This window comes from Corvus hawaiiensis, chromosome 3 (genome assembly GCF_020740725.1).
Source record: "Corvus hawaiiensis isolate bCorHaw1 chromosome 3, bCorHaw1.pri.cur, whole genome shotgun sequence".
Taxonomy (NCBI): domain Eukaryota; kingdom Metazoa; phylum Chordata; class Aves; order Passeriformes; family Corvidae; genus Corvus; species Corvus hawaiiensis.
The window spans coordinates 18,740,198-18,759,541 of record NC_063215.1 but is presented as its reverse complement, the minus strand read 5'-3'; the positions used below and the strand labels follow the sequence as shown (position 1 = coordinate 18,759,541).

General features: G+C 39.5%; 1 protein-coding gene across 1 annotated transcript in view; it reads right to left on the bottom strand.

The window, feature by feature from the left end:
- Positions 1 to 8,621: 8,621 nt before the first annotated feature.
- The window catches only part of EIPR1 (EARP complex and GARP complex interacting protein 1), a 76,094-nt gene continuing 65,371 nt past the window's right edge, over positions 8,622 to 19,344 (bottom strand). Inside the window, exon 9 of the mRNA XM_048298627.1 lies at positions 8,622 to 10,928. Coding sequence (XP_048154584.1) covers positions 10,754 to 10,928 — 175 coding nt within the window. The 3' untranslated portion in view covers positions 8,622 to 10,753. The remainder of the gene's footprint in view (positions 10,929 to 19,344) is intronic.

Here is a 19,344-nt window from a genome sequence, read left to right as displayed (position 1 = left end):
ATTGGTATATCCATGCTGATACAAACCATCTGGGGTAACACTTATATCTAGCAGCCGCCTACGTTCCTGGCTAACCATAGAATACACCTGTCCATTTTTATCTTACACAGATTATAACTCTTGGGAAAGCTGCTCCCTCAGAAATCTGTCAGCTCTGGCGTGCTACCTGGCTATGGTTATGACTTCTGAGAAAGCTGACGGGTTGTTAGAAAAGGCAGTATGAAAGTCTGTGGGGAAAAGCCACACAAGACAAACATGAAACTGCAGACAGAGGTAATCCTCTTTGTAGTGGGAAACATTAGCAGCTGCGGGGTTCAATAGGGAAAAGACACCAAAATGCAAAGGTCTAAAATCCTAATGGGACAAACAGAGCTGGAAGATGGCCACTCTACGACTCTGTTCCAAGCAGCAGAGAGGACAACACCTTCCTAGCAAGGAAAATTCACTTCAGGTGTATTCCAGACGTGAGGAATAAACTAGTGCTAGACCCAGAAGCCTGTTAGATTTTTGGCTGAGACAGGCACAAGCCACTGCCTTTTCCTACACACCCTGCCAGCAGCTCCCAGATTATCATCAATATCTTGTCCATGGCAACAAGAAAATACCTGTCTGCAACACACTTCACCTGTTCCCTTGCTCTGCTTGCTAGGTTTGCCCACTCTCTGCTGACCTCAGTCATCACAACACTGCCCACCTTCTGATTTTACAGTGCCCTTTATATTCAATACTCTTCCTAGGACAATCCACCTAAAAGGCCATTTTTTTTTCACCTATATGGGAAAGTTACAACATACAAGTAATAAACTTGTAGGGACAAATTTATTTTTGAAAGTTTCATAAAGCACTTTTCAGGGATGCATGAGTGCTCTCTTCACTAAAAGGATAAAATTGATGCTCATCACTACTCCAGAAAAATTCACAAAACCCAGAAGTGAAACATTTAATAAAAATGAAAGTAATTTTTTAAAAACAAGTGTAAAGAACAACACACTCTCAACTGAATACTAAAGTGGTTTTCGAACACTAAGTAGTAAAACTCTCACTACCCTTCCCAGCAGAAATTATCCCACAATGCATAAAGTAGACCTGGCTCAACCTCTGTCACGGGCAATACCAGAAGAACTCTAGGTACTTACTCTTCAGTTCTGACAGGTCTTAAGTCAGGTCATAAGGCTGTCATACAGGTCTGGCAGCAGAATTAAGTTGCTCTTATTCCAGGTTCAACAATGTCTTTCCTGTGACAGGAGTCTTTGAAATGAAACTCCCTATCCAAAATTGCACCCTCCTGTGGTTATCACACAAAATAAATGGAGCATAGCTGACTGAAATTATTCTGATTCAATTATTTCAACTAACCATATTTATCAGCCTCCTGAAGTCATAAATCATAGCAATCTCTGTTGGGAAATTCAAAATTGATGTGGCCCCGCCTGAATCAGAGGAGGCGGTAGGCATCTGACAGCCTTGAGGAGCAGCCTTGTGTGAGTTGATTGAAATTTCTAGCAGTATTAATCTTAATAACCTCAGGTAGCTTCCTCCCCACAGCCTTTCTGCGCAAGCAGCGAGGGAGGGAGCACTGCAACAATTACTCCCTCGTTCTCTCCAGCTGACTCTGTTTTCTGATGAATATGAACATGTCAGTCATACTCAGCCTTCATCCCTTCTCAGCCCTCAGCAATGACCAGTCCAAAACCTGCAGAATTGTGATTTGAGCCTTGAGGTGTAGGACACAGAAACAGAAACCAGACTACCTCTCAATAAAGTAGCATGAAGACTTAAAAGCTTTTTCCTCTGCCTTATGAGAAGTGCCTGTGAACTGCAATAGAAAAAACAGAGAGCATTTTTCTTAGTCATTCAAAAAACAGATGGAAGATATTCAAGTTGTATTAATGCTGGAAAAACATGATTAAAACATAGACCAGAAATATGCATCCATCCAGGAAAGTGATTTCAAGTAACCGTCCCTCACAACTGACAGGATGGTCAGAAGTTGTTGAAGTTCATTGGCATTTGCTTTGTGATGGATTAAACAGCTTCCATTGTGATGAAGCTTTCATTTGTGCCTTCCCTAACAGACTTTCCAATATTAATATGCACCAGATTTCTTCCACGTCACCCAGACTGACTTCCAGAAAAAAAAAGCAATATCAAAGCATCTATGGCTCTATCCACCTACCAGCTGCCATTGGCAGGCATGTATCCACCCAAGCCTAACTCTGAAAATAAATGTGTAATGCGGCCACTCTCATGATGATAAAGAAATGTTCTTAAGAAGATGCTTTCCTGTTTGTGCATATCATTATCCTGAGTAGCATAATCCTTTGTTTGGAAGCAGCTTTGAGGGAACTTCTCAAAATATTGTATGTGTATATTGAGACATGGCTGAAGTCCTCAAGTGAGTGGTTCACCCCACAAACTGCATGCTGGAAAACAGACCATTCCTATTCATGACCTTTGCAAATTCAAGTTTCAGGCATTCTCCCCACCCACTACTTTCCAGGCAGAGTTAAAATTGGTTCATTACTTGCCTTAGCAGAAACTCTTTCCAATGATGAAAAACTAACACTTGCAGGGTTTTTTTCCCTTCAAGTGTGTTTGAAGACAAATTCAATTTTCCATTATATACTATGTTTCACCCATCCTCCTTGGAAAACAGAGTGATGTAAGGAAATAATATAAGCTGTCAGGCTAGAATTCTGGCTCTTCTCTGTAACAAAATGCATAATCCCCACTTTGTTGCATGAAAGCGATCTCTTAAGTTCTGATATTTGCCAGTATTTTGACTGGCATTTGTAAGAAAAACCTCAGTTAAAAACAAACATTGATAATTTGGCTAAAACTTCCTCATTTTGAAACACATTTCCTTATCCACCTCTGTGCACTGCTGTTCCACATAGCTCAAATATCGATACCATTTCTGCTATTTGCCAGTCTTTCTTGTCTTCTCAGTCCTCTACAAATTTTTAGAAGCTGGCAGTGGCTCAGTGAGTTTGTCTGCCAAGTCTATTGCCACCCCAGGATTCAGCTCATCTAGACTTGCCGATTAGTATGTGGTATCTTTGGGTTTTCCAAGGTTTCCCATATTCTCCTCAATTCATTCTGTTTAGGAGCTTTTCTACAGTCCCTCTTGCCAAAATCCTGAACTCAGCGCAGCATCAAAATAAATGTACAATTTGCTGAGAAGGTACATTAGAGGGTCTTCCCTGCTCAGCCCAGCTGCTTGGCAGCTGTGCTTTAGCTCCAGGACAATGGCAACCGTTTGCCAGGCATCTTCACACTGGGAGCTTGACTCCCAGATTTAATAAGACTCATTCATCTCTTTTTCCCCAAAGCTATCTTCTGTGCTGGGGCAGTAGGACTCCCTTAGGAAGCTGGAGCTGCCATAGCACCAAAAACTGTAGCATCAAACAAGTTTTCTCAAGAATAGCTCAGAATTCTTTTGCTGCAAGGCAAGTTAGTGTGGAAGAGTGGGACTCAGATACTTTCACCTCTAGTATCTTGAGATGTTCTGACTCTGGCACTCCCTTGAAGTCATTAACAGGGGTATTAACAGTGTCTGTCATAAACAGGTATTTCTGCAGATTTAACTAGTGTGACTCAAGATTAACAGCCCACTTGAAATTTTCTTCCTGCCTCTCTGGTTACTGCTGGCTTGGGTTAATTACCCCATCTGATCATTTTGCACTGAAAGGGAAAGAATAACGAACAGCTAAAAATCCCACACCCCTAGAATGTACGTTTGGACTAATAACTTATGGATCGGTAACTAACGTACATGAACCATCTTCAACATCAGAACTAAAATGCTGCAACATAAATGGCAATTCTCTAACACTAAAATCAGTTAACACAGGAAGATTAACATGGTAGAAATTTAGCGACCTTTAATATCATGGCCAAAAGAAGCAAATAATATTGTTGGGGTTTTTCTACTCCTTACGCCTGTATCCTTTTCTTCACTTACTGTCAATTTCTTTCATCTTTCCTATTTCTCTTTTCCAAGTGATCCAAATTTCCCTGATCTTGTCCTTTTCAATTCACTTTTCATTCTGCATTTGCCAGTCTTCCTTTTCACTTTTTCTTCCCATGTCTCTTACTCCAAACCTGTTTATGTCATTTTCTTCTCACTTTGCTAGATTCTCACTGACCAAAGTGGCAGGTGGAACGAGCAGAAGCAATGTGCAAACTGTTCTGGGAAGTATCCATGGCTTCACACCTTGCAGCTCCCTTTATGGGAAGGCCAGGCTTCATGAAAAACTGATTTGCAGTTTTCTCTCAGTCACTTCACATACTATTCCAGAAATCATAGGCTTTCTTCAGCTTCAGAACAACATTCATATCGCAGGCATCACAAGAATTTTAAGCACTTTATTTGTATCCTCTAGAAAAAGAAAAAATACCCTGGACATCCTCTGTGAAGCCAAATGGAAGCTCTGTAGCACTACAAACTTGCATCCAAATGCTGATCTTAATGATGATTACCTACTTTTCACTGCTCCAATTAAATCAAAAGCATGTAAGATACCACATGGTGTCCTACCATAGCAGACTACAGTCAGATGACATTGTTGAAGTCCATCTTACATCAGCTGCAGAATTTCAGTCTCAAATACTGCCAAAGGTACCAGGCTGAAAGATTAAGAAAATCCAAATGCAGAGGCAAATCCAGAATTAATGTTTTCTGTTCCCTGCTGGAAAATTCTGTGTTCTGAAAGCTTAATTCTTTACAAAGCACTGTTTTAAACTAATTTTAGTGCTGCACATAATCCAGATCATATAGCTTCTTCTTTCAACTCAACTTCAAGAACTGAAAAGGTACAGGGTATGGACTATAGGCCTAGAGCAAACACACAGTCTACCTAAGCCATCTGATGTATGTTCTTCATTCATTCTGATGTTGACAAGCTATTCATTAACTTTGTGGGCTTCATGATAGATCAAGCTAATTTCAGCACTAACACCACAGGAAAAGTCCAGGTCAGTACTGAGAGGTTTTGCTTTTTGGTGTTTGGTGGTGGGTTGGGTTTTTGGTCTTTTCTTAATACTAAGTTAGCACCATTTTAGTTCAAGTTAAACAGATTGTTATTTCAAGCTTCTCATTAAATGGCCAAGATTTGTATTGACTTTGATCAGTTTCACTTAGATCATGCTCAAAACCATTATAAAATATTATAAATTCCTTTCTTCTTCAATAATTCATTTTCTGTGGAGTAAAAATACCACATAACATTTTTGTAGCTCCACACCAGAGACATATTAATACATAATTGGGAAAAGAAAAAGATTTTCAGCACGAAACCTAGAAAGAAACAAATTTTTAGACAGCAAGGCTGACAATATGACATTTTAAAGGAATAATGTAACTTACTTTTTCAAAATCAAAACCTACTAAAGTTTCTTACCTGGACACAATCTGCAAAGAAAGAAAAATAATTTAAGAGGTGTTTGAAAACAGAGCAATTTTGTGCTTACCAATGCTGCTATATGACTGTATAAAGAGAATTCTCTGAGACACTGAAAACCACCCAGAGCTGTGAGGTCAGACCATGATCTGAACTTCCAAAGCAGTGATGGACTCCTTGCTGTACAGAAATCTACTTGCCTTTGCAGTCTTATTGCAAAGTAGTATTTTGCAACAATATTGTTTCCAAACACAATATGAGGATTCTGTTAGAAATTTACCTGAGAAATGAGAGTTTTTTGAAATCCCCTAAAACACAGCTCACAACAAAAGTAAACATGCAGAGAGAAACATGCAAAGAAAAACGCAGCAGCAATGTGCTATCTTAGCTCTAGAAACAAAACTTTAGAGACTAAGTTATTATTTTAAATTTCCATTTCCTACCTTTTCTGGTAAATAGCTGTAGCGGGTTGAGTTTGAAACCGGGCAGAAACACCAACTAAATGCAGTGGTTTTGATTCAAAATATTCATTATTTACTTATTTTCCTTCTGTGAGATAAGAATTAGGAGAAAAGCAAAGCAGGCACAAACCTTAAACAGTTGCAGTACAATGAAAGAGCTTTATTACTAACAGAATTAAAAGTAAAGAGAAAAACAACAAAACAAAATTAAAGTAAATTCCCCCCCCCCCCCCCCCCTTCTTTCCAGCACTTCTCTCCTTTTATCCAGCTCACACAAGGGATAACAGAACATGGGATGTTAGTCAGTGTTGCAGTTCTTGAAAAGTCTCTCTCTTATGCTTAAGGAAAAAAGGGTTTTCCTTCAGTTGCACGTGGTTCCCAAACTGCCACCAATAGCAGACCCGCCCGGAAACAAACAGTCTGCTATGTGTAGAACATCTCTCCCATGAAGAATTTCACAGTTCTTTCACACTACAGAACATGGGCCATCACATGGGGTTATTCATCTTTTTAAGGATAAGTTATTTTGGCCTGCACACAGAGGCTTTTCTTCACTACAAGTCTCTAACAGCCTCTCACTGCTTCTATATAGCCTGGCATAGGCACTCTTCACAAACTTCATAGGCACACGTTGATTCTCCACCCCCCCCCCCCATGTTCTTCAAATGGATTAAAGAGACAAACAGTTTGTGGTATTACAGTTTCTTACCACGGCATGCAAGAAGGTTTCTTTTAAGCTGCGCGCCAGAATCGCGGCACCGCCCTCTTTTCTCCTGTCGCCATGCTCAGCTCCGTCCCACGGGACTCACTTCTCTTTCTCTCTGACTCTGAAGCCGCCATGTTGAAGGGTGTTCTTGTTCAGGCTTTACGGTGGGGAAAGCCTCGCTCCCTCTGTGCTGCTGGCTGCGTGGTGTCCTCTTCAGTTCAGCACGGAGTGTGCTGGCTGCAGACAGGAGGCTCTGCCGGCTCCCGCTGGCTCCGCCGGCTCCGCATGGAGGGGAGAGGGACCCGCCTGTCCCCAGAAGCCGCGCTGGATGGGTTTAGCTGTGAGCAGTCCATGGCTGGTTTTAGCTGCCTGCGGCTCTGGGACAGTCCCTCTCAGTGACCCAGGGTCCGTGCCGCAGCGATGGGAAAGGGGGAAAGGGGCAGTGGCCCCGGCCCGGCCCAGCGGGGCCGGGAGGCTCGGAGCCCCCCCACCTTCCAGCAGGCGAGCTCCGACCAAAAAGGGGAAGTCCCGCCTTTCCGTGCCGTTTAAATATGTAAATTGTGAGAAGCGTAATTGGTCTTAAAGACTGTCCATCAACTCAGGGTCAACCCAACACAATAGCACATGTCCAGGGAGGTAATTAAAGAGACTGGACAATCACATGGGGATTCTCTGCCAGTACTCTTTGTAGTGTCCACCAATTGATGGTTCAAAAGGATTTTTCTAAGCCAGAGATGCTGACTTTATATTTAGCAACCTTTAATGGATTCATCGTTCAAGTACTGTTTCAGTTACTTTCAAGTCATGTAAATTTTAACATTAATGAGATTTTTTTCTTTGTGCAGTTTTGGTTTTTTTTCTGGGCGAAGGGATTGTTAAAGGGGAGTGCCATAGCTCACCTTCATGCCTGTGAAGACCACTTTATTTCGTATGCTTTGAGCCACCATATGCAGATCACATTCAATAACCTCTAGTTCTGGTATCAGGAGAGACAGTGAACAACCACTCCGTATTCATCCTCTCCCTCTGCCACTTGTGATTTTATGGACTTTTATCATTCCGTCTCAATTCCATTCACCATTCCTGTCACTCCTCTAAAATCTTTCTGCTTTACTACATTGGGCTGGAGAGGGAAGAAACCACAGCTACACACAGTACTAAGGATACACATACACCAGTGATTTATAAATATATATTATTTGGGGGGATTAACAATACTTTATTTTCTTTACTTGCTTTCTAGTAATTCCCAGTGTTTTAATTAAAATTTTAATCTCTATTAAGATGATGTCTTTAAAGATCTTTAAAACCCCCAAGATCTTACTTCCAAGTAATAGCCATATTGGTGGTCCACTGTATGTAAAACAACTGCTTTCTCCCATATTAGTTACTTAACATTTCCTGCACTGAATTTCATCTGCCATTTTATCATGCATGAGATAAGGCCCTTTCATAATTCTTCGGTCATCTTTACTACTCTGAACACTCTCTGCAAACTTTGCCATATTTTTCTGCAGCCCTTTTTCCAAAAGGTCACGAGTATACTGTGAAGCACATGCCTAAGCACAGATCCTTGTGGACTTCACTGGTAATTTATTTTTTTGCTACTAAATGTGACACTTTATTCTTCCTTCCTATTTCCTTTTAATCAGTTATTTAACCATCTTAGAACCCTTCCTTTCATCCTACAGCAGCTTGCTTGCTCCAACAGCCTGGGAGGAATTCTTTTCAAATGTCTTCCCTTTCAGAAGGTCATTTCCACATTGCTGCCGGTGCTGTACATGTAGCCCAGATCCCACTTTACAGCCAGCCAAAAATGATTAAAATTTGACCCTTTGTGCTCTCCTGATTCTACTGTAATGCATTTTCATTCAAATTTGACCTGCAAATCCCTTCCTTTCCAGTACCAATCCACTCTCTTCTTTCCTATTGAGTGATACATGCATTTAACAAGACTAAAACAAAAGAAAACATTTCTTGATACTACTTGTTTACAGAGCTTTCCAGCTCATATAAGCTTAAAATATTAAAGGAAATACAGCCACATAAAAATTAGTCTGAAATCTATCCTGCATTTATTACATGTTAAAAATCAAGTCAAGTCCCACACACAGTTATGCAATTTCCCCATCACCTTCACACTGCCAGCCAGATACACTGCCAGACAAAGTTTCATTAGATGTTTGTTGCTAATGTGAAGAAAGTTTTAAGGAGTATACCAAAGATATACTGCAGAGGTTTTTCATTTTTTTTCCAGAGGGGTGGGTGGGGATTGTGGTGCACAGGTGGGACAGACATGATACCCAACAAGATTTTGTGTCTGAAGATGAAAAGCTCCACATATAAAGCAGCAGCCCAGCCAAGGATTTTGACGTTCAGACAACTGAAGCACTACTGATTTGAAAATGTAGTTTTTCTTACAATATACAGGTGAATAGCTCATGCCTAATTACAGATTGAAACAATTTGAAATAGCATAAATTTAAAATATAAATGCAGAAAATCAGGTAATTAGAATTTCCAACTAAGTATTCATTCTGGAGCAGACAGGCAACATCATTAACACAAATACAAACAATAGTAGGGATGATTTAATTGGATTACTTCACTCCTATGAATTTTTCCAAATAAGCTCTTTAAGAAAGCCATAGATGGAATTCAGCTGTCATCTTTTCTGGATATTTTGGCCTACAGCAGTCAGTCATGCTCTCCAAATGTGATCTCACCGAAGCAGCTGTGTGTACACAACAAATCACATTTGGACATGTTTCGATCCAAGAGCGGGTAAGGACAAACAGAGGTGAGCAGCAGGCTGTCCCTCAACACTAACACCAACAGTTGCCATAGCAACACAAGGCATCACTGGAAGAGGTTGGTATTGATCTTTCCATCCCATCTTCATTGCCATTTCTTCAGAGTGCTCTACACAATGCTACCACAACCAACACCATCACAGGTACCCAAGTTCTGAAGTAAAAGAGAAATAATAGTGTTGAAAAGGGAGCAGGGAATAATTAATGCTGCAGTGAGCCTGGGTTTTCAAAGAGCAAGCAGCAAATCTTCATCTTAGTGCAAGCTATGCCAGGGGAAGATAGGATGTCAGTATGTACAGGAATGTTTCACCATGCCTTCCACCTACGTTTGAAATTTCCTGTGCATTCTCCTACAGCACAGCATCTGCCTGTTCTCAGCATTTGAAACAACACAGTAACCAATGTCTAGGCCACCTATTGCAAAAAGTAGGATATAGCAAAGGATATTTTGTGCTTAGCTGCAAGCCTTTTTACATTGTGCCAGCATACTGCAGATTGGCACAGAGCCAGAAGGATAAGAAAGTCTAAGTAGACAAATATTAAAGAGATTTTTCAGGTTAACAGTGGTATAGCTCCAGAGTCCCTCACAGCACAACTTAACCTATAAATATGGGATAACACATTACATGAGTATATCAGAGATTTTGGTAAAGACTAATATAGTTTCCAGTAACAATACATAGCTGAGAACTGCATTTAGTTCACAAATTGCGGGATGTTACTTTGTTGATTCTACCATAAGGCTCAAATGAAAAACATATTTTGAAGTTTTCACTTTCACAAAAAACATTTCTTCTGAAGACATGCAAAAACTTGAGAAAAAGTGTTTAAAATGTTAGACAGTATTAAGAAAGCCTTTTAAGATCACTCCCAACTGTATTTGTGGCCAGAACAGTTAGCTGAATGTGGTCCTAGCTAAGAGTAGAAGGCTGCTTATGCAAGAAATATAAAATATTATTCTTGAAAACAAGTAGATCACTTCTGCTACATGCACCCTATATTGTTCCAGTTTCGTATCAGCATAACATTTCTGTAATTCATTATATTTGCATAAAGCTGATGTAATAAAGCAATAGTATGGAAAGTACCCACTATCTCCAAAAACTTTATAGCTCACAAAGTGATTAGCCTCTAAAAAAACCCAAACCATCTAGGTAGCACAGCCTTCAGAAAATGCATCATAGTTTCTCAAATACTAAAGACAAAATACAAGTCTACATCAGTACAGATGTTCTTAACAAAATTTTAACATTTATACTTAAAAAAAATAGATCCTGAAAAAAACCCCGTAACAATACCTACCGGTTGTGTACATCAAGATAACAACTCTAACATAATCCAATAAACAAATAATAACAGTATATAAACAAATTATAACAGTATATGATATTTAAGGGCTCTGGGAACCCTGTTAATAACCAGTCTCCCATCATAACTTAAAGAGGCAAATAGCCACGGGTCTGCTGAGGACCATTCAACTGCATATACGCTATCTTCATGTTCTTCATAGGTAGCTATTACACTGTCCTGAAGGGGCTCTTTAATCCTAAAATTGAAAAAAAACACCAAGAAAAAGGGTAAGGATTTGTGAACACACTCAATTTTAAAGACAGTATTAAGTGTCACTAACATCTAGATACATAAAATCCCATTTAAAGTATAAGAATGCAGTAGTAGGTTCTAAGGAAATATTTGATACCTTATGTTTGCATGTACTTATGTTTTAGATGACAGTAGAGTCAAGTCAGTGCAAAAGACCCCACTTACAGGGACAAAGTAACTCTTACTCTACACTTCAGTGCATTTTCTGTCTCTCAGAACCTACACTAAGCATCTCTCTCACTCTCTAAAGCTAGGTAAACTACATGGCATGATCTAAATGTACAACTTTTTACCAACATCTTTTCTCTCATCATGCTACATCCCTTCCTCTCCCCCCTCACTGTTCAATGAATTCTTAAAATAATATACAGTGTTAGAGATACGTAGATGGGTAAGAAGTGGCAGTCCCTAACATCAGTCTCTCCTGTGCTGCTATTCTGGACTCATTCTCTCTAGAGTTATGGAAGGGGGATGGTGCCCCTCTGAACACTGCGATTTTTATCTCCCATTGCTAGAGTTGTATCAGTACCAGATTCTCATCTATTGCATACCCCACCTCTCACTGCAACACCCGAGCTCCTGGTCACCTACATCATAGGAGAGACACAGGTTCCCTTCTGCATTGCAAATATTCAAGAGATGCAGGCAATTCTCTGAAGTCCAAACCACTCAAGAGTCATTGGTTGTACTCTGTTAACTGAGCACAGCCCTTCTTCCCTGCATTCCTAAAGATAGTCCCTCCTCTCAGAATGCCAGTACAGCACATTATTTTGTAGCTACAGGGTAGGGGAGTTTTCAGAGGATGACCTTAGTGCTCCTTCAGCCACAGAGAATCATCTCTGTCTGACAAGAATCAGTCCGCCCTTCAAAGGCTTCCGTCCGCCTCCTAGAAACAGCCTTGTACTACAGCTGCAACCCTCCTCACAGAAAGCAAAGCCAAAGAGCCTTGTGAATGCCACTCAATCATTTAAACAGATGCTGCTACTACAGAAATGAAGTGTTGTTATTGGCTGTCTTTGCCCTTTCCTGCTGCTCTCTGAAAGCATGCCGCTCTGCAATCACAAAGCCTGGATGGAAGCACAGTAGGGTATCTTGCAGGGTATTGCTGCCCCACCTAGCCAGCTGAGCCAGCTGTGAATCTAACACTGCAATTAAAATTAAATTGAGTTTAATGAAGAAACCAAAAGCAGACTCATACTGCAGAATAGCTTCAGATATGTATTTTCCAGGATTTTTACCATTTATTTGCGCTACATTACAGGTTAACTAACCAAAAAAAGGGCACAGCACAACCAACACCCAGCCACTGGTTAACTGCAAAGAACAAGCTTGTTTTTCAGTTCTCCTGAATATGAACTTTGATACAAACCATCTAACAGCAGAGAGCTAACACACACATACAGGTACTTCATCTCCTGTAACATGTTTGTCTAACTTCCTGCTGAATGACATGCCTGGTTAAGTGAAAGTTGGTCATGTCCCCAGACAGCAATGTGCTTCATGCAGTGCTCACCCACTTACCCACAACTCCATTATTCTGAAGGTTTGAGATGTCTCTCTGGATAGGCAGGGGAGTAATGCACAGTGCACACGGCTGTCAGGGGACACGACTGACTTCCAGTTAACCACGAGTCTCAGTTAACCGAAGGTTGGATAAACAGGGACAAATAAGCTTCTAGATTACACTATTTTCTGTATGCTCAGAGCTGTTTCAGTGTTTCATTTAAATAACACAGCTCATCTAATTTAATTTACAGGAGTCAGGGGAATGAGTGTTCAGGAAACAAGCCTGTAGATGAATTTCTGTTTGGCATTCCCATTTATTACTACAGTTTTAACTGTGTTTTATTATTATCTATACACTGAATTTCCTCTTAGGTATGAAAGTAAATTTTGTGCCTTCCTAGAAAAAGAAAGCATGCTATTCCACTTGGTTCTTCAGGCGAACGACACAGCCTTGAAACAGTTATTGAGAATCAGAGAAAATCCTTATGGAGGTGATCACTTGGTATAGAAGAGCTAGATACTATACAAGACAATCAGGATGGAAAAAAAATCATCTCAAAATGACATGTGTCTCAGGAACAATACAGAAGACCCAAAAGAAACTGTCTGTGAGCACCCTTTACAAACATGATGAATGAAAACAGATTAGCCTTTAAATTATGCAATGGGTAATGGGCCCAGAAGGATTCTGCTAGTGGAATAAAAAGCAGAATTCATTTCATGTATGTGAAAGACTGTTCTAAAACATTAAAAAAAATTCAACATAAGGAGCAGAGGTGTTTGTGATGAGTTTTTTTGCCTCACAACAGTAATCTCTTAGAGGCAGACTACCTTACCCGATGCTAAGAGATTTCCAAGAAAACACCTCAGATTTCTCTGTGTTTTGGCTACATGTTTGCTTTTTTTGGTAATCCAAGAATAGGCTGAGGACACTGTTTTTGAATCTATATCAATCTAGGGTACTTAGGATTGTTCTGTTCCTGAGTCACACAACGAGTTATGTAGTCCCAATGAAATTTTACACATCTTTTACACATATTTATTTATTAAAGAACCATCTCAGATTAACAAGAAGAGTAGCTGTACAGAGCTGGATATGAAGTAAACTTTCTTCTACAGTACATTAGTATGTATAATTCATGTTGTTGCCAGAACACAGAGATGCCTCTTTTTATATAAAAGCTGCAGGTTATGTATATAAAAATAGCCATGTATAGCTATATATATAGCATGCACATATGTGTACAAAACAGCTATGTATAGCATGAATAGCTATGCTATATAGCTAGTTCAGTGTACCACAGATGCCTTGGCCTATTGATCCCATAATAGAGAGATGGTGCTGTGCAAGCCCAGCAGTTGGACTCCATGATCCTTCTGGGTCCCTTCCAACTCAGCTTACTCTGTGATTCTGTGACTGTATTTGATAGCATACTTGATAATCACTTGTTATGCCTAGCAAGCTTAGTAAGCTCTTTTCTTCTTCACCTCAGATCTTCTTGACCCTTGCTTCTTTAGTTTCTTGCTTTCCTATCTATTTTGAAGATTTTATTCTGACCAGACTAAAATACCTTTTCTTATACATGTTCTTGCACTGCATCAACTGACAATGCATCACATTCCTTTGCCACCAAGAATTCACAGTATGAAATGTGACGTTTCTACCAACATCATGCATAAATTTCAGACCTGCGCCACACTGAGCTGAAAATGGACTGTGTTTTCTCTGTAGTCTTATTCAAATAACACGACCCCAACCAGCTTCTAAGAAAGGAGAGAACCTTTTATTTTACTAGATAACTGAGGTTAATTGTGTTACAGATTTGAGAAAGAAGCCTGTTCAGCCTTGGATAATTGTTTTCATGTAGAAAGCTGTTATTTCCAATTACTTCTCATGCTAACAACCACTTAAGTTTGCAGTGCTTGCAATTCTGTTTTGTCACCACAGTGTTCAATAAAATATGGTTTTCAGTCAGCAAAAATAATTAATTCCTTATCACAGTCAAAATTAAACCCTCTTTAATCTAAAAATCACTATGAAATAGAAGTGAATCAATAAAGCAGCAACATGTACTGCAGCATCCAAAAATGAATCCTGAAAACCATAGCACTGGATTCTGGAATAGCCCATGGATGCACTTTCCTTTTGACTTCAAGAGAAAATTGTTTCTGGTAATATTAGACAACATACTATTTGCTTTTTCACTCTCTTAAAAAGCCTGAATTCAAGTATGTTTATTCTTGAACACAATTTTTATACGTAATAATTGGCCATTCATACTATTCCAAACATACTATTTTTTATTCAAAAAAGAGCTTTCTGAACTGCTTCTACAGGAAACCAAGAAAGGCATACTTTTACATAACAGGTTTCATAGATGTCCTAATATGAAAAATAAATTAAGGAAGGTATACTTGCTGATGAGGGTTAAAGAAAGAAATAGTACAAGAAAACCAGAAGCTTTTAAAGAAAATAGTCCTGGAACTGAAAAGTTCTGCTGTACTACATTTTGCCCAGCTTCTTACACATCCAAAAAGTAAAGTCCAGAATCCTGGCATTGCCCAAAACAGTAACTATTAAACTTGTTTTAATTAATTAGGTCTCTTGGTTGATTCCATACCATAATTCTATGACTCCTAGGTTTCTCCAAGACATTAATACCAAAAGCAAAATAGCATCAAAATTAACACTAGTGACAGCTATGTGAAAATATCCTGAAAGCCTGCCTCAGCATGTTTGGCAAATACTTTTCAAAATATCAGCGCTGACAAATCTCTCCTCTGAAGTCACAGAGGCATATACAAAGGTGTTATGTTAGATTGTACAGTTCATATGTAATATTGTGAAACACATGATTTATTATTCAAAAAACTCTAAACAACATTTCTACTACAAAAAGTAGAAACCACCAACTTCTTTAGACAGAATTTTGAAGAAAGTGTCTTTCTACAGAGAGGGCAGCCACCATTTTCTCTCTGGTCCATTCTGATGGCTGAAGATGTTTCTACATGTAAACAGCTCATTAAAAACTTCACGATCTCAAGTGAGATTCTCTCTACTGGAAGGACTAATCACATCTCTCAGCTTTAAATATAAAATGTTGAGAAGTGCTTGTGTTAGATCATCTGTTTGTATCAAAGGACATTATGGCTAACATCTATGACAAAAAAGATGGAAACTAAGCATTCAGGAAAAACACTAAACCAGTATTTTCGAATAGGAATTTCTGGTACAATCTTCAAAGGAAAACAAAGATAATGATAATCTTTGAAGATATCACCAAGAAATGTAGCATAAGGGAGAAGGCAGCATACTTACCTTAGGAACAAGTTCTACCAGTGAGTGAAAACAGCAAACATCTTAAGCCCACAAACCCCAAAGAAAGCTAAGGGAGCTGGGAGCTTATACTACAAAATTAAAGTTCAAGGATGGCTTCCTTTCCAGGACCGATGTATAAGCTCAAAATGTTATTGACTATATAAATCATTCAATTGTTATGGATACAGAATAGGCTCTTTCTCTTAAAGAACAAGTCCTTCATTATCAGTTGAGCCTTGTCACAAAGTTCTGGCCACAGAAGTCATGAAGAATGAAAACATTGCTGTAGATGCAGCATGTACCTTGCTGCTGGTACTCCTATGATAGCAAATAGTCTTCTCATGCTGTGTATCACCAGCATACCAAACAGAGACCTACACAGTCCAAAATTTAAACCTATAAGGCAAACAATATGAATTGGAATGACAGAAGAAAAGGAATCCTGATTGGCAAGTAAAGATGGCCACACTAAACTGTAAGAAGCTAGTAGCTTTCTTTTATTGTTAGAAAGAGAAATGTAGAATTAAAATGACTACCAGAATAATTTAATACAGTAACATCTAGAGTCACTCACTAACATCAGGATTTTGGATAACCAAAGACTAAAGAAAGGATATAAGACAGTCACCACCTCCCTTAGGAGGAAGACAGTTCCCATTGCTCTCCTAATACCTTGCAGGGAGCTGACAGTCACCTTCAGGAGATTTAGTATTCAGGCAAGTTCAGTGTTGCAGGGAGAATGTTCTTGCAACAACAGGGTGCAAAGCCACTAAAGAAAGAGGTCAAGAAGCCTGACAAGTGATTGCATCCACAGATGTGGAATTATCCCATGTTTTAAAAGTTTTGTTCAAACTTAGGCATTGAAAAGCACTTCTCATGTTCTTATCCATGCACATTAGCTTTGTTCTGGGGATGAAACCTAAATGAACCCCAAGTACTCACCCTCATCTGTTCTATTTTCCTTTATTTTGTACACTTTTTTCTACCTCTGGATCAAGGTGCTTGAAACAGAAGTAGCAGAGCATTTCATTCACCATTTCTCAGATGGTTTTTTTTTTCCACATTTGAACTGTCCATTAAATAACCTAGACTGAGAACTTGACCAGAATACAACATAGCTATATGGCCACATGCCTACACCTCTTCTCTGTGAACAGCTCCATCCTCTTCTTAGACTACCTATTTTCAATAGTGGCTTTGGGCTTCTGTAAGAGCCTAATAATAAGAGAAAGGCTCCAAAGAGTGCTTCATCATTATGACTGCTCAACACCTGAAAGGCTTCAAAAGTGCTTTTTCATTATGACTGCTCTAAACCTGAAAAACTCCAGAAAATGCCTCATCATTCTGTCTGCTTATCATTATACAGGCAATTTGGACCGTGGGTAGCCCACCTTGAGGCCCATAAAAAGGAAGGTGGAACTGGTGCAAGTCGAATGGAAAAGTGAGGGGCAGAGTCCCTGACCTTTGCCTTTCCCCCCCACCACCACCATCGCCTGCTGCGAGACTTTCTGAGGCCTCCTGAGGAGACCCCCCCAAACCTGCACCCCTGGACCAGAATCACGAGTGAGTTGTGGAACCCCTGCCCTGCTCCTGTGTCCCGTGGGGAGAGCACTGTGAGTGGACCAAGGCTCAGCTGCGGGCGGCTGCTTTCCAGCCAAACTGCTCCCAAGATCAGAGAAGGCAGATCAGACGCTTCAAACTGCTTCGCTCCCCCCACCCCATCTCGGCAGCACTAAAGGTAGCACAGTGTGGTGGTGACCTATTCTATGCTTTTCTTTTTAAGTAACCTTGGCTTTTTCTAACTTTCCTCTACTCTTCTCTTTCCTTCTCTTTGCCTCTTTTACCATTAAATAAAATACATCCATTTTTTGGCATCAACATCTAACCTCGTTTGGTTTTAATCTCGTTTCTGGGAATATTTTGAACCTTCTAAGTTCTTTCCAGTTTATGTACAGAGACTTAGCCTGCTTTGCTTTTCTGGGTTTAAACCGGATCGTTACAGCTTCCCATGCAGAAAGCACTGAAGCCTTTCTTAATTCAGTGCAAGAAAACAAACACAGTTGGCGTGTTTCTCCTAGACACGTTTCACAAAAGCTGTGCATGCACATCTGGCATGTTTTGGAACAAACAAAAACACAGTTAGTGAGAACAGATAAACTCAAGAATATGGCTGATAACAAACGAAAACCCTACATGGAAGAATCAGAAGTCTCCAAAGATTATTCAGAAGGCAGTAAATGTCCCTGAACTGTGAATAGTCAGGGGATAGGAGCATATACCCAGGGGAAATACATCTCCTTTTCCTGTTGCTATACTTTTTCCTCCTTACTACTATGAGATATATGACACAGGCTAGGGAGACCTCTAACATGATACAGGGAAGCTGCCTGCTCTTCCATTTTTATAATGGATGGGAGAAACAACAGCAGCAGTTAAAAAGTAGGGAAAAGACAGCAAACTAGTTGCTCTGATCTAAACCAGCAATTAAGAGGAACTGGCAGTCACTTGATTTCAACAAGAGACAGATCCTCATGCAACAGTCCTAGAACACTGCTTACGCAAGCATGTTCTGGTCTCTAAGATGGCAGCATAGGCCCAAGATGTCAACACATACATAGACAAACACTGAAAGAAGAAACCACTAACAAGAAATTCTTAGTAAGAATGGAATTCAGCAGTTTTTAGTTTGTCTATTCATTATGCAATGAAGTTGAATTCTTTTCTTTTGAAAAAAATTATCTCCAAATACTTATTTTCAGTTGGGAACCTTAAAAACTAGACATCTACTGCAGCAAATCTGGCAAGAATAATTGAGTGGGTAGACTCATGCATAGTTCTACATAGTTGAACAAGGAAGGGTTAAACTGACATACTATTTTCGGTTTGTGCCCAACCAAGAAATACAGTAAAAATTAGGAAATTTACTCTGAAAGATATTAAAAATTAACAAGACTTAAAGATTTCAGGAAGGAGTCTTAACTGTGTAAAACAGTATTAGAAGTCAATGTTTTCAAAATATGGGGACTTTACTAAGTAGAACAAACAACAAACCTTTTAAAACCTTCATCATTTTTATATTTAATCAAAGGAGTATTTTTACAAGTTATTGTATTCAGGACAAATAAAATGCAGAAAGAGTCTTTTCCTTTCTTTACAACTGATATTTCAACTTTCTGAGAGAGGTATGGCACTCAGTCTGAAGGTGACTGGCCAGATACTCTAGTTGTCCAAATACATGCTCTTCCTGGTGTATTTCAAGATACACCTGAAACAGACATTCTCTTTATTAGTATTTGTGTGCTGTTTAATAACAAATCAGATAAAAATGAACCTTGTGAGAATATAACACCTTCTTGAAAGTCTAGAACATACCCAAGCAAAAAAAAAAAAAACCAAAAAACCCCACACCCCTGCTGCACCAAGCCATACAGTGAAAACCTGTATTTTATAAAACAGACAGTACCCATGGAATGGTGCAATAGACTCTTCATAGAGGTCTCCAGGAGGGCATCATAGTCAAAATATTTGGTACTAG